At 36.8% G+C, this 14,859-nt stretch overlaps 1 protein-coding gene across 12 annotated transcripts in view; it reads right to left on the bottom strand.

Moving 5' to 3' along the window:
- Positions 1–322: 322 nt before the first annotated feature.
- The window catches only part of PHACTR1 (phosphatase and actin regulator 1), a 604,015-nt gene continuing 589,478 nt past the window's right edge, over positions 323–14,859 (bottom strand). For all 12 annotated transcript variants that reach the window (XM_074271825.1, XM_074271862.1, XM_074271817.1 and 9 more), the window contains 3 exons: positions 11,758–11,898; positions 2,150–2,226; positions 323–499 (listed from right to left, as the gene is read on the bottom strand). In XM_074271825.1, the coding sequence (XP_074127926.1) occupies positions 484–499; positions 2,150–2,226; positions 11,758–11,898 (234 nt within the window). In that variant the 3' untranslated portion in view covers positions 323–483. The remainder of the gene's footprint in view (positions 500–2,149; positions 2,227–11,757; positions 11,899–14,859) is intronic.

The following is a 14,859-nucleotide window of genomic DNA, read 5'->3' as shown; positions in this document are numbered from 1 at the left end:
ATTTGGTTTAAGTGCTTGGGATTTTACTTAAAAGGCTAGTCTGAACTTTTTTACTCTGTACAGTCATTCAGTTTTCTTTGGAGTTGAGTGACAGATACTTGCGAGAATGAGGGTGGCTGAAGACAGAATGAATGCAGTTACCAGCTGGGCTTGGACAAATAGGACACATCCACATGCCAGAAAGTCTTAAAATGAGGACGCCAAGCTGTTGTCCTTGGCCCTGCCAGGGGTGGGGTGGGGGGTATTTCACTGTCAGAAGTTATGTCAGCAGGTCTGATGACTGAATGGTAACCATCAAGTTTACAGATATGTATAATATATATATAATCCTCATTATGTTTATTTTTCTTCTTTTCTCTTCTTTTAAAAAAAGGCAGTTCAGAAGATTTACATGGTAATGGGAGAAGTGAATAATACCAGCACTTATGGTTCTTATAAATTCATGTTTTGAAGACAGCATAGTACTCAAGTGGAATTCAACTGCTACGGTCGATGAAACCTAAGGAAACAAAAGCCAAAAAAAAAAGAGGGAAGTGAGTGGACAGACATATGATGACATAACCACTTACCCCTCAAAATGGGGCTCTAGGCATACTTGTCCTATATATCAATAAACATTTATTAAATGCTTACTATGTTCCAGGCATTAGAGATCTCAAGACAAAAAATGAGATGATCTCTGCCCTCAGGACGACTACATTCTAAAATCTCCAAAAACCGGTCATCCCGCCTCTAAAGGCCTCTAATGATGAGAAATTTGCATTAATGATATAGGATAATAAAGCTTCTTAAGGTCGATGACTAAAGTGAAAATTCCCCCACCCCTTACTTTTTATGTATAGCATCTAGCATGGTTCCATGACATAAAGTATTTAATAATTGTTATCACTGAATCCAATTTTTAGCTCTGTGTGTAAAAAAAAAGGCAGCTCACAATTACTCTGTTTGAAAGAATCCCCCCAAGGAATGGTAAGGAAAACTGATGGATCACTCTTAAAGAGTAAGGTCAGGGAACACCAAATATTGAATATCTGCCAAAAACATTTTTACCTTTTTTTCCTTCGTAACTAAAGACAAAGAAATGGACCACAAGAAAAGTCACTACCCTCTGTGAGCCTCAGCTTTTCTCTTTGTCACATAGCAAAGAGAAATATCTATGAGTGGATCTTGGGCCCATATACAAACAAGCCTTCTGCCCCTCCGCCATCTTTATATGCAACCCATTGGAAGATTCTAACCAGGTCTGATAGAAGGAACTTTCACCTTATTTTGCTGGGAAGGACCACTTCTTTGTTGTCTCCTCAACATGTCACTCCTCACCCCCTACCCAAACTTCTGGCATGTTTTTTATATTTTCTCTTCCTATTCTAAAATGTAAGATCCTTGAAGCCTTGTATTTATATTCCTACTACTTAGTGCTAAGGAACAGTAATGTCTGACAAATAACAAGCATTTTATAAATGTTTTATGTCTCGGTCTATATCTATCTATGAATCTATATCTCTATCTGCCTATATCTATCCATCCATCATCCATCCTCATTTCATCTCTGTCTCTGTCTTTCTCCTATCTACCTTGATTTTTATATCCCCTATTGGGATAGTCAAATTAGATTAGATTTTGAAAATTATAATGCACAAGTCAAAAAACCTTTGTTTTCCTGGATTCCTTCCAGACTCAGTTCAAATCCTACCTTCAGCAGGAGACCCATTCTGGTTTTCCCAGTTGCTAATGGTTTCCCTTTTCCTTTCCTTTACCTTCCTGTACTCTGCAGATCTTATATGTACCAAAATATCCACCTATTTTCTTTCCCATCAGAATATCTATTTGTTGAGGGCAGTCCCTTTCTTTTCCCCTGTGCATTCCCAATGCTCAGTACAGTTCTTGGCAGGTTTTTAAGTGCTTTAATAAATTGCTTATTGATTAACTGACTCAAAGACAGTCATTCTTATCAAGCAACTCCACAGACTTAAAAGTACTATATGCTTTAAATACCAATTATTATTATTAATAACGACAATGATTATTATCATTGCTCATAACCGCACCAAGAGCCTCAATCTTGAAAAATGGGAAAACCATCAAGTTTAGAAGCTTACATTGCTTAGTGGTGATTTTTAAAAAGTTTTAAAAAGCATCTACTGCCTACCTTGTTAGATGTCTACTTAATTCATGAACTTCCATTTCAGTGCTTTTAAATTCATTGAGTTCTTTTCGAATGGCAGCCTGAAATGAAGAGTGGTCCGTAAATATGTAAATAAGGAAGATGGAAAGAAAAAAAAATTCAAATTTCAAATAATAAATTTTTTTAAGTAATGGCAATAAAAGGACTATAAAATGGATTCCTTTACACAGAAAACTATGAAAGGAGCCTTTAGAACCCACAAAAGAATATGTTGCAAATCATGGAGGGAAATGTTTTCTTTCTTTTCTCCTTTCTCCCCCTTTTCTATCTTTTTCTGTCTTTTTCTCTCCCTCCTCTGTCTGTCCAACTCTGCCTTTTGTCTCTCTGTCTGTCTCTTTCTCTCCAGACCTGCTACAGCATATAGTCATTAAATCAATAATGGATATACATCTACACAGATAAGTCTCAACCATGCACAAGCTTAAATGTCAACCCGTCTTCTTACTGAAGTGAATAAAAAAAGTTCTTGGCAACCACCAGAATTCCTTCACGAACAAAATGCAAAAATATATTGCGAAGAGCAAGAAGCTCACCAACTGCTTCCCCGCCTCTCCCCTGTCACATACCCTCCTCCCCCATTCTTTATTTATGAATACTTTCTCTTGTTATGTTATCAGCTGCAAGGTAAATATACTGTCATTAATTTTGAGAAGCAAGGATATCTTTGGGGGAAAAATAAATCTTAACAAATTCATTCCCACTGCCCTGTCCAATGGTGAGACTAGAATAGTGTGTGCCCAGGGGGCCTGGTAGTAGTGGGTATAATGGGGAGAGGATGGGTTGAGCCTGGGAGCAGTGGAGTATGAAAATAACAATGCGAGCTTCTCACCGTTCACTTTATTCTTTAAACAAATGCTACTTACTATACTAGATGTGGCCTTTGTGTTTTATTTTATGGATATTCTGAATGCATGGAAGTTTAACTTTGGAAAACCACCATGTTCTTGATTATAGCAGACCCATAGGGAAGGAGAAGGAGGCATTAAGGGGGAGGATGTGGTGGCAGAGAGAGCATTATCTTTAGCTAGCAAACTGATTATGACAAATGTGTGCTCATCTGTCAGGGTGTTACTGTTTCCTCTTCTGTTTCCTGTTCATGTTTCTGTCCCTAGCCAAATGGGGACTTTTTGAGGAAGTAGGTTATCGTATTGCTTAAATACTCATGCATCCTTTTATCATTGTATATTCATATGGAAATGTCGTTATGTTTTTATGATGACATCAATGACATTCAGCCTGTTCTTGAAGGATACTTTTCCTGGATTTGAGATGATTAATGACACACTATACTGTGACTGTAAAAATACCGAACTTGGAACTGCTGGATGGTCTGTGTTTGAGTCCGGACCACTTACTAATATATGATATTTAGTAAATCACTTGCCTCCTCCTCGGGCTGTTTCTGTTGCTGTAAATCCTCATACCACATGTCTTTAGGAAGTTGTCATGATGTTCAAAAATGATGATATCTGCATTATGCGTTATAGTCAGTAAAATAATAGGAAACTCCAGAGCTAGATTTGGAGTCAGGGGATGTGGGTTCAAAGCTCAGTTTTGTCATGTATTACCCATGTCACTGTAACTTCTGTGGGTTTCAGTTTCATTATTTTTAAATGCAGAGGTTGGGGGGAGGGCAGTTAAATGGCACAGGGGATAGAGCACTGGCCCTAGAGTCAGGATGACCTGAATTCAAATTGAATCTCAGTCAGCTTACTGTATGACCCTGGGCAAGTCATTTAATCTCAAATAAAATAAAGCAAAGGATTTTGGACTAGACTTCTGAGGTTCCTTTCAGTTCTAAATCTATGATTGCATCTTATGGGAGCTCTTAGTATTCCCTGGTAAACTACCAATTACTATATTGATGGAAAAGTGAAGGAAGGAACATTGAGAGCTGGCACTGAGCAGCTCAGTTTTAATACCTGTTCCAAGTCCAAGAGCCACTGTAAGAAAGGACTGTTGTTATTGTTGTTCAGTCATTTCAATCTGAATCTTTGTGATCCCATTTGGAGTTTTCTTGGCAAAGATGCTGGAGTGGTTTGCCATTTCCTATAATTGAGGAACTGAGGCAAATAAGGTTAAGTGATTTGCTCATGGTCACGTAGCCAGTTAATATCTGAGGCTGGCTTTGAATTGGGGAAGATGAGTCTTCTTGACTTCAGGCTCAGCACTCTATTTACTGAGTCAGCTAGTAAGAGACATAGGCCATTTAAATTGCTTTCCTCATATAGAAAGGAAAATTATTTTATTCTTTTGCTTTCATAACTTTATACAGAACTGTAACTAGAAATTTTACACTTAGGAAAGCATTAATAAATTCACCTGGGGAAGGAACAAGACTGATGGCCTCTTATGAAAGCTTATAATTCATAAAAATAATACAAGAAGCAATTAAGACAAATTCAACTGAGTGTGTGTGGCATTGGGGTGGGGTGGGATGGAGTGAGAAGTGGAGTCAGTCACTATATTGGTTTCTATGATCCTGAAGGAATAAGCAGGTGTTAATTTTTTGTGCACTCTAAATTTTGGTGCTCTAGACAATGCCCTTGTCTTAGTTAAAATTCTGCTCCACACAATGACAGCAATGTATTAGGGCCAGAACAGACAAGTACACGCAGAAAGTACTGGTTGTCCAACCTACTTCTATGATCATAAAGAAATTACTCTTCAGAAATTTCTTATAAGGAACTCCAAGAATTTATGAGATGGAATTACTTTCAGAAGCTTTGATCCAATTTGCCTAAATGTTTAGTTCCTGCAATACTAAAGTAGAAATATGGAAGAATTTCTTCCTAGGGCCAAAGAGGATCTAAACAAAAATAAAGTTTAGATATTGCCATTTTTATCAGTGCATATCCTAGAGTTCTTTCACTAATACAAGACATGGCGCACAGTGTATAGTCTCTGTCTCTATTTCTGTCTATCTGTCTCCATCTCTGACTCTCTTTGCTCTGAAATGTGGGAAGGGCAGGATGTACTAAGGGCAACATCTGGAGCCCAATCTTTGCTAAGAGTGTTTCCACTTATATCGTACCTAAAACTAGCAATATCTGGCTATTCTTTAGGAATTTATTTCTCTTGTCTTCAAACTAATGAGACAGTAGGTACTAAAAGTGAAGGTGCTAATATAGTAGGAAACAATCATTTATTAAGCACCTACTATGTACCAGGCACTGTGTAAGTGCTTTATGATTATTATTTCATTTGATCTTCACAACAATCTAGGAGCTTATTGCTATTATTATTCCCTTTTAGAGTTGAGGAAATGATGGCAGACAGAGGTTAAGCAATGTGCTAAAGATTTACTGCCAGTAAACATTTCAGCCTGGATTTGAACTCAGGTCTTTCTGATTCTAGGCCTAATACTTTATCCATATAAGTCATCTAAGCTGCCTCTTTGAGAAAAAGGACCAGTACAATCTTAGCATAGATAGCCAAGTTTTACAGAGCTAACATCACATTGATGCTTCTAAGGGCCAGGATGAGGACAGATGTACGTGGGATAATGATTGGCAATCTTAAAAAATACTGAATTTTTATTTGGTTATTTATAATTCAATTTATTTGGAATTTATTAAGTACCTATTAGGCAGTCAGGTATATTAGCCAGAATTGTAAGTACAAAGAATGAAACAGCTCCTACGTTCAAGGAACTAATATTGATCATCTGAAGTTAGGCACAGATTGAGGTGGGCAACAACTTATACAATGTATGCTTTCTGAAGAAATGACTAACTTGCTTTATCTTTCAAGCATTGGGGTTGGATAAGGATATGGTCCTACTGCCTCAAGCTGCCTAGGTTAAAAGTGCTCTATATAATTATGTGTCACTGATTTTATTCAGAAAGTTGGCAAGAAGAGAGAAGGAAAAATACATGGAGTGGTCCTGGACTATCAGCGAACAGCTGTGAGGAACTAGAATGCAGAGGGGCTCCTAGCAAACATATCCTTTAAATAAAGATTAGTTTTTGTATAACGAGTAGCCTATAGGCTATATAGGATGTATGAAAAAGCTTTAAAAGTTTAAAAACACTAACTGAGACTTTTGAGACTTTTTATATACACAAAGGCGTTTAGTTGAATTTTTAACTGATTAAATTATATAAATTAGAAGAGCAAAGTGTAAGAGAGTCAGGGTACTATTCCTTAGCAAACAAGATTACTATTAAAATAACAGCAAAAATTCATTGAAATTCCACTAATTAAAATTAGTGTCAATGAAGATAAAGGGTTGGTTTAAGTTTTCAGTCAAATAATCCTACATTTATTAAGGGACTACTATATGGCAGAGACATTGTGCTAAACTCTGGGAATATAAAAAATGACTAAAAATTCCCTGCCTTGAAGGAGTTTATAATCTAAGGAGATAATATGCATATAGAAAGCAATATAAATAGGAAACAATTAAAAGAGAAATGTTTGATCACTGCCTTAGAGTAATTGTGAAGATTAACTGAGATAATGTATGTAAAAACCTTAAAATACTATGTTAGTTATTATCAACTGTTAAAAAGAGTACCTAGATTCATAATATTAATTTTTTGTGCAAAATGTACTTTTTTTCTCTTTAATTCCAAAGAATGAAGTTTAACTGCAACTATGTACACATTTCTGCTACATGGGTTGATATATATTTGCTTATATATTATGACCAGGCTGTCATTTCTTTAACAATGGATCTCTCAGATCCCCAAAGTGGTAAATTCTAACATAGCATGTGCTATAGCCTAAAGTATAAAATATTAAACTGGAATTTGGATCATTATCTTTTCAATACCAGCTGATCCCTTCTAACTTTTCCTAATTCTGTTATTTCTGGAACCAATATCTTAATATTATATATTATTATATTTGTATAATATTTGATATTATTTTATTATATATTATATATTTATGTTTCTGAAATAAAATTTTCTCAGTTACCTAAGCTCAAAACTGTCCTCTTATTTCTGAGCTTATTTCTGGCCTAATTCATATCAGCAAAGAAATCCACACTGTATTATAATTCACAAGTGGTCATCTGACCTTAGCTTGAAGACTTTCATAATATCTCACTCAATAAACATTTGTTGAGAGCCAACTGTGTTAGACATACATTATTATTATTGTTATTGTTATTGATACTTTTAGAACAGCTACATGGTACCATGGATAAAATGCTAGGCCTGGAGTCTGGAAGATTCAGCTTCCTGAGTTCAAATCTAACCTCAGGTACTAGCTGTGTGACCCTGAGCAACTCATTTAACACTGTTGCCTAAAGTTTCCTCATTTGTAAATTAAGCTGGAGAAAGAAATAGCCAACCACTCCAGTATTTCTTCCAAGAAAATCCCAAATGGGATCACAAAGAATAACAAAAACAACTAAACAACAATAACACATTACATGCCAGAAAATCATGCTAAGTCTGGGGATACAAAAAGAGGCAAAAGACAATCCCTGATCTTAAAGAGTTATCTATTCCAACTCCCACTGACACCAACCTAGGTCATGTTAAGGGACAGATCAATTCTCCGAGAGCCTGCACAGCTGTGGATCACAGCATCTGAAGGAGTTGCAGGGCAGCCTTTGCTGACACAGGTGTTGCAGACTGGGATATGAGTGAGATAAATTGGAGGCAGAGGGAAGAGGAGAGAACAGCAACTGCCTCTCAGTCTCCTTGTATCATCCTCTCACAAGAGGAGATCATCCATTCTGCAGGTTCTGGGTTGAATCTCCAGCAGCCACTGTCAGGTGGCTCCCATGTATTCCAACAAGTTCAGACTTTCACTATTTATCTAGACTTCTGAATTGATGTCCCAACCTCCAGTATCTCCTTCTACTGGTTTGCATATTGGCTTCAAAGTAGTATTTTTTAAAAACCCAAACCTACTTCTAAATTAAAAATTTTTTTTGAGTTCTGAATTTTCTCCCTCTTTCTTACTCTTTCCCTACCCATTGAGAAGGCAAGCAATATATATCAATTATAATATGAAATCATGTAAAATATACTTCCATATAAGTTATATTGCAAAAAAAACCTAAGAAGAATAAAATTTTAAAATTATGCTTCAATCTGTAGTCAGACTCTTCTGGTCCTCTTTCTGGAGGTGGATAGCATTTTTCATTTAAGTCCTTCTGAATCAGAATAACGAAGTCATTTAGAGCTGATCATTATACAATATTGCTATTACCATGTACAGTATTCTCTTGTTGGTTCTTCTCACTTTACTTTGTATCAAGTAAGTCTTCCCAATTTTTTTCTGAAACAATTATTTCTTATGGAACAATATATCACAATCATATGCCTTCTTCTTTGATCTCTTTGGGATACAGACCTAGCAATAATATATATATATATATATATATATATATATATATATATATATATATATTTTTTTTTTTTTGCGGAGACAATTGGGTTTAAGTGACTTGCCCAGGATCACACAGCCAGGAAGTGTTAAATGTCTGAGGTCACATTTGAACTCAGATCCTCCTGATTTCAGGGCTGGTGCTCTATCCACTGAGCCACCTAGTAATAGTATTGCTTCATTCAAGGAGAATGCAGAGCTTTGTAGCTCTTGGGGCATAGTTTCAGATGCCTTTCCAGAATGGTTGGATCAATTCACAACTCCACCAATAGTGCATTAGTGTCTAAATTTTTTCCATATCCATTCCAACATTTGTCATTTTCTGTTCTATCATATTAGCCAATCTGAAAAGTGTGAAGTGTACTTCAAAGTTGTTTTAATTTGTACTTCTCGAATCAATAATGATTTAGAATATTTTTTCAAATGACTAGATAGTTTTTATTTCCTCTGACAATTATCTCTTATATAACTTGACCATTTATCAATCGGGGAATGGTTTATATTCTTATCAGTGACTCAGTTCTCTATGGATTTGAGAAATGAGGTCTTTTTTTGAAGAAACTTGCTGTTAAAATTTCCCCCTATTTCCTGCTTTCCTTTAATCTTGGCTGTATTGTGTCCATTTGTCTGTCTGTGTTCTCTCTGTGTGTAAAACCTTTTAAATTTAAAGTAAACCAAAATTATGCATTTTATATCTAGAAATTCTCTCTCTCTATCTTATTTGGTCATAAATTCTTCCGTTATCCTTAGAGATGATGGGTAAAATTTTCCACATTTCTCTAATTTACTTATAATATCTTTAATGTCTAAAATCATGTGTTCATTATCTTGATATATATATATATACATATATGTATATATATATATATATATATATCATCAGATATTGATCTATACTTAGTTTCTATCATACTGTTTTCTAGTTTTCCCAACAATTTTTGTTGAAAAGTGAGTTCTTATCCCAGAGGTTGGGGGGCTTTGAATTTATCAAACAGATTACTATGGTAATTTACTATGTATTATCTACTTAATCTATTTCACTAATCCACCACTCTGTTTCTTAGTCAGTACCACATTGTTTGATGATTCCAGTTTTGTTTAATATAATTTGAGATTTAGTAATGCTAAGCTGCCTTTCCTTCGCAAATTTTTTCATTGATTTCCTTGATATTCTTGATCTTTTGTTCTTCCAGATGAATCTTATTACTATTTTTTCCAGCTCTATAAAATAATTTTTGGTAGTTTGATTAATATAGCACCGAATAACTAAAATCAATCTAGGTAGAATTGTCATTTTTATTATATTGGCCTGGCTGGCCCGTGTGCAATTAATATTTTTCCACTTGTTTAAATTATCTCTATTTGTGTGAAAGGTATTTTGTAATTGTACAAAATAATATTTCTAATGAACAGGCCTACCTGTGTCACTTTTCTGCTCCAATATCTTCAGTAGCTTTCTAGTACCCACCAAATAGATGACACAGCATATAGAATTTACCATTGGGAGGAATCTTTAGGGATCATCTAGTAGGGTTCCTCTTATTTTACAGATAAGGGAACCGAATCATAAAAAAGAGAAGTGATTTATACTTCCCAAAGCAAGTAAATAGCAGATTGTGGAGTCAAGTTGAGCTCCTCTGATTTCACTCTAGGTGCTGCTTCTACTATGCTAAAGCATTCCTTTTTGTTAAGCTAAGGTCTTCACTACATCTCAGTTTGACCAGGCCCATGTCATCCAGGGCCATTTCAAGTCGTCCTGGTCTACATCTAGCCACTGGACCCAGATGACTCTGGAAGGGGAAGTGAGGCCGTTGACCTTGCACAGCCCTCCTTCACTTAAATCCAAATCACTTGCATGTTTTGGTCCTCTTTGAGAACAAATGGCAAACAATAACAACTCTTGCATTTAAGGTTATCTGCAATCTTATTTCACACTTCTCTTATTCATGTGCCTAAGTTTTGGGTCAGACTTGCTGACTTGTCAGTCTGCACCCAATTGTGCACTGCTCTCTCCTGCCTCTGTCTTTGTATGCTTTATATGATTCCCTTTGATAACCTCGCAAATTTCTTTTTGTTGAAATCTTTCTTTTCCCTCAAGAATCAACTAAGGTACCACACCCCTTTCATGAAGCCTTCTCTAAACCTAGCCAGGAGTGATTGATTGCCCCCCTCCTTGAAGCTTATTAGATATTACTATGTATGACCTGTATGATTTCTCCCATGGACTCAATCCTGTTCTAACATCACACTTATAGACACTCCCCCTGTGTGACTTTGGACAATGGCATATATTCTCTGGATGAAACTGAGGAATTGGATAATATGCTCTTTGAGGTTCCTTTTTCAGTTTTTATCTATGATCCTATAATTATTGGATAAATATATTATTTTCCCCCTTACATTATAAGCTCCCTGAGTACTCAGACTTTCTTTTCTTCTTTGTAATCCCAGCACCCAGTTAGGCATACTGCAAAAAAGAATCAACCTATAGAATTTTTGCTGATTCATATGGAACTGAGTGAATCAATCAATCTGTGGTTATAAAGTTCTGCCCCTTCCCCCCAACCCAAACCCTAATCTCAAAGAGTTATGGTTTATTGGGAGGAGACATCATCGCAAAAAAGGATGCACAGAATAACTATATATAAATTATATGTTATATTGGATTCCTTGCTGTTTAGCGAAGGAGAGAGAAAAATTTGGAATACAAGGTTTTGCAAGGATGCATGTTGAAAACTATCTTTGAATGTATTTTGAAAAAAAACTATTATTAAAAATGATAAAAACTTTTAGTTCAAAAAGAAATTACATATTAAATGCAAGAAGATATAGTAGCAATGGTCTGTGACATCTCCCTTTCCTTTCCTTTTCCTGTCTCCTTTATTCCCTTCTGTAAAGTGGGTGTGATTATATTCATCCTTTGCCAATGACTTTCCTAGAGAGGTGAGAATTAATTCCAGTGATGATCACAAACTATTTGGAGCTCAGCTAGAAGGTGTGATAGAAATAGCTCTATTATTTTTCCAGCTGTTGGACCTCCCCACCAGCATTTGGCATTCAACTGCCAGCTGAGATTGTGATGAACACTTTGAGGTCCTTCCCATTAGAGAGCTCCCTCCCACCAAGTGTGAAATGCGCTAACAAATTCATCATCACCAGGACAGGAGCTAGTCTCTGTTCTCCAGCTATTTTTTTCACTCTTCCTCCCTTAAGGCTCTGCTTACTTTGTCTGCAGCAGTAAGTCGAGTCCAGGGCTTATCTGCTCTTCTGTCATAATCCTGAGCATCGGCCACTTCCACATAGTCACTGAAGCGAATGAGAATTTTCCTTTCACGGAGCTCTTCAACCGTGGGCCTCTGACTGAGCTGTAAGGGAGATGGGCAGAGATGGTATCTAGTACATTGTCACAGCATCTGGTGATTTTTAGCTTTGGTTCAATTCCCCCATTTTATAGATGAGCCCCAGGAAATTTAAGAGACTTGGAAGATATGTAGGGAGTTACCATTGGTGGTAGAATTTAAACCTGAGTCAGAGTGATTTCCTGATACCATGTCCTCCTCCTATGACCCTTAGGGCGGGGCACAATTAGGACAAGAATCTTGTACAAAATTTGGGAAAATCTACAGTTATTTACACTATGCTACCACAATGAGTGCTATATCCCTCCCCTTTCCCCTTATTTTTCAGGTTCCACAACTATGGACAACAGAAGGATCAGAATATTTATTCTAATAGTGTGAAAAACAAACACACACATTTCAGGAACTGTTCTTGTTCGACACCATTCTGGTATCATGTGGTTCTTGGCTAGAGCTGCACTGTTCATTCCTTACTGCCAGTTGGAGGACCCAGGGAAAGCAATGGACATTGTATGGAAGCCAACTTGTGTAATGCTCCTTGGCCATTAAGAAATGGACAGGTCTAGGAGATCTCTGGAGTCTAAAACTGACCTAGGATACCTGGAGAATATACACAGAAGAAGTATGGCATTATAACCTAGAGTCTGTGAATCTAGTTTTTTCCTTCAGTTTTTTTTTTCATTTTCAATTTAATATAAAAGGAATTCAATATAATTCCTACATATTTCATTTTGTGGGGTTTTTATAACATTATTCCAAAAAGGTACATAGACTTATCAGACTGACAAAGGATTTGTGAGTAGTTGTTAGGGTTAGGGTTAGCACTGGGTTTGGAGCCAAGAAAATCTGAATGCAAATATGGACTCAGCCACTTACTAGCTGTGTGATGCTGAACAAGTCACAACTTAATTTGCTTAAGTTTCTCTCCCATTTCCTCAAATGTAAAACTGGGATAATATCATCTACCTCCCAGGTTGTTGAAAGGATCCAATGAGATCCTATTTGTAAAGTGCTTATTACAGTGCCTGACATATATAAGTGCCATGTAAATGTTTATTCCCTCCCTCTCGTCTTCTGATGATATATATAAAAAAAGAACTCCAGTTCTAAAGATCACCTAATCAGACAGAAACTGACCTCTCTAGAGAAGCTTCAGTTCAGTTCTGGTCTCATTAAGTCACTCTAAGATGTAGTGCTGAAGCAGGTAGCATGACAATGTGGCCTGTGCTTTAATGCAGTGAAGGCTGTAAGAGGAAGGTGGGGCATTTGGGGTGCCCCCAATCTAACTAGCTTCCAATTATAATTATAATAATAAAGCAAAATGTTCATTAAGGTCCACTAGTCTTAGAACAACTAAGCAAAGAGGCTTGCAGTGATTATTATAATTCCTGCTTTAAGTTCTCTGCCATCAGAGCTGTAAATAAAGAATAGCTCTCTTGGCATTTATGGAACTGGTAAGGCTTTCAATATCCAACTGTCTTACAATCCAAAATGCTGCATTTTACTGAGAGGTTTCAGGATGTTTTTCACATGAACAGCCAACTCAGTTTAAAAGCTGATGATGGGCAGTGGGACTGATCTCAGCCCTCAGGTCAAACAAAAGCCTGAGCAAAGTCCCTTGCTATGTGGAGCCCATGTAATAAATGGATGCGAAGATCCTCCATTATTAAGATTGAATCTTTCTGGGAAGACAAACGTGTGTCTGCAGTTGGCTATGCCCATGGTATTAGGTCAGGGGTGGGGTGGGGTGGGGGGAAAAGGCCTGTTGGGGGAGAGGACATGTGGGAGGGAAGATGTATCTATAGTTACTCTCTGTGTCATCTCATTGGAATCAGATTTGATCTAAGCTCAGGTCTGTGAGGAGTGGTGATGGCTTGAAGTGGGCCAGGGGTAGAAGTAGGTAGTTATTTCCTTTAACTTGTGGGTCTTTACAATAAATTTCACGCCCATCAAAGCCAGAAAATTCATTGAGACCAAAGCTCTGCTAGTTTCTAAAAGCCAAAAGCAGGAAAAGGATAAAGGAGGAAAGGAAAGACTATTGTTATCTCCAGGTGTGCTCTTGGGACACAACAAACTAAACTTTAACTCAGTATAAATGTGAAGACAGAAGCAGCTGCTGCTGCTACCGAAAAAGCCGACCAAGTGCTACCATTTGCTTTCTTGCCTCAGAGTTTGTTAAAATTAAATGAGGGTAATTTATTAAGGAAAGCAAAGGGCCAGGGGTAAGTTGATAATAATAATAAGCAGTAGAAAGACCAGCAACTGGCTTGTCTGTGATAAGGGATTCAAAGAAATAGAACTTTGAGACAGGAAGCAATGTATATTCCCCAGCCTGCTCATCAACTTCCTCACCTCATCTCAGCCTCTCAGCAGTTTGGAGCTGCAAATGGAGATATGTGACCACACTACATTCAGGGAAGTGCCTTCTCATTCTTGCCTCCTCCTCACACCACACCGTACAAAGTTGTCCCCCTTCACTCAGACCCACTATTTATTTCTCAGGCACCAGACTTAAGAGAACCAATCTTGCCTTAAGAACCTGAGAAAATAACCAGACTATTACTTTTAAGGGTTCATCACCTTTGGTCCTGACAACATCAAGTTACTGCTTTGGTGTTTATCTGTAAAGTTGTGTCTAAGGGTAAGAACTAAGGTTTATCTCACTTTTTCAAAGAAAGTTGAAATTTTAAAGACTAGGTAAGTCCAATCAATCATGACTTTAAAATTTTAAAACTTCTTAAAAGATCCCTAATTTTGGGGGGAGGGCTACCTTAAAGATGAAATTAGTTATTTTTGATCATTTTTAATTATTACTAAATTGTTAGGCTGACCCTTTTACAGACATAAGTCAACTTACTCTGTTTTATTTGCTACAAAGCCCAAGGAAAAAATGGAATAAAGAACCAAGGGATATATATCCAAGTCCCTTCCTGGTAATAGTACATGTGCTTGGTTAGCACTTTTCAC

The sequence above is a fragment of the Sminthopsis crassicaudata genome, chromosome 1, assembly GCF_048593235.1.
Source record: "Sminthopsis crassicaudata isolate SCR6 chromosome 1, ASM4859323v1, whole genome shotgun sequence".
NCBI lineage: Eukaryota > Metazoa > Chordata > Mammalia > Dasyuromorphia > Dasyuridae > Sminthopsis > Sminthopsis crassicaudata.
This window is presented reverse-complemented; position numbering and strand designations above follow the sequence as displayed.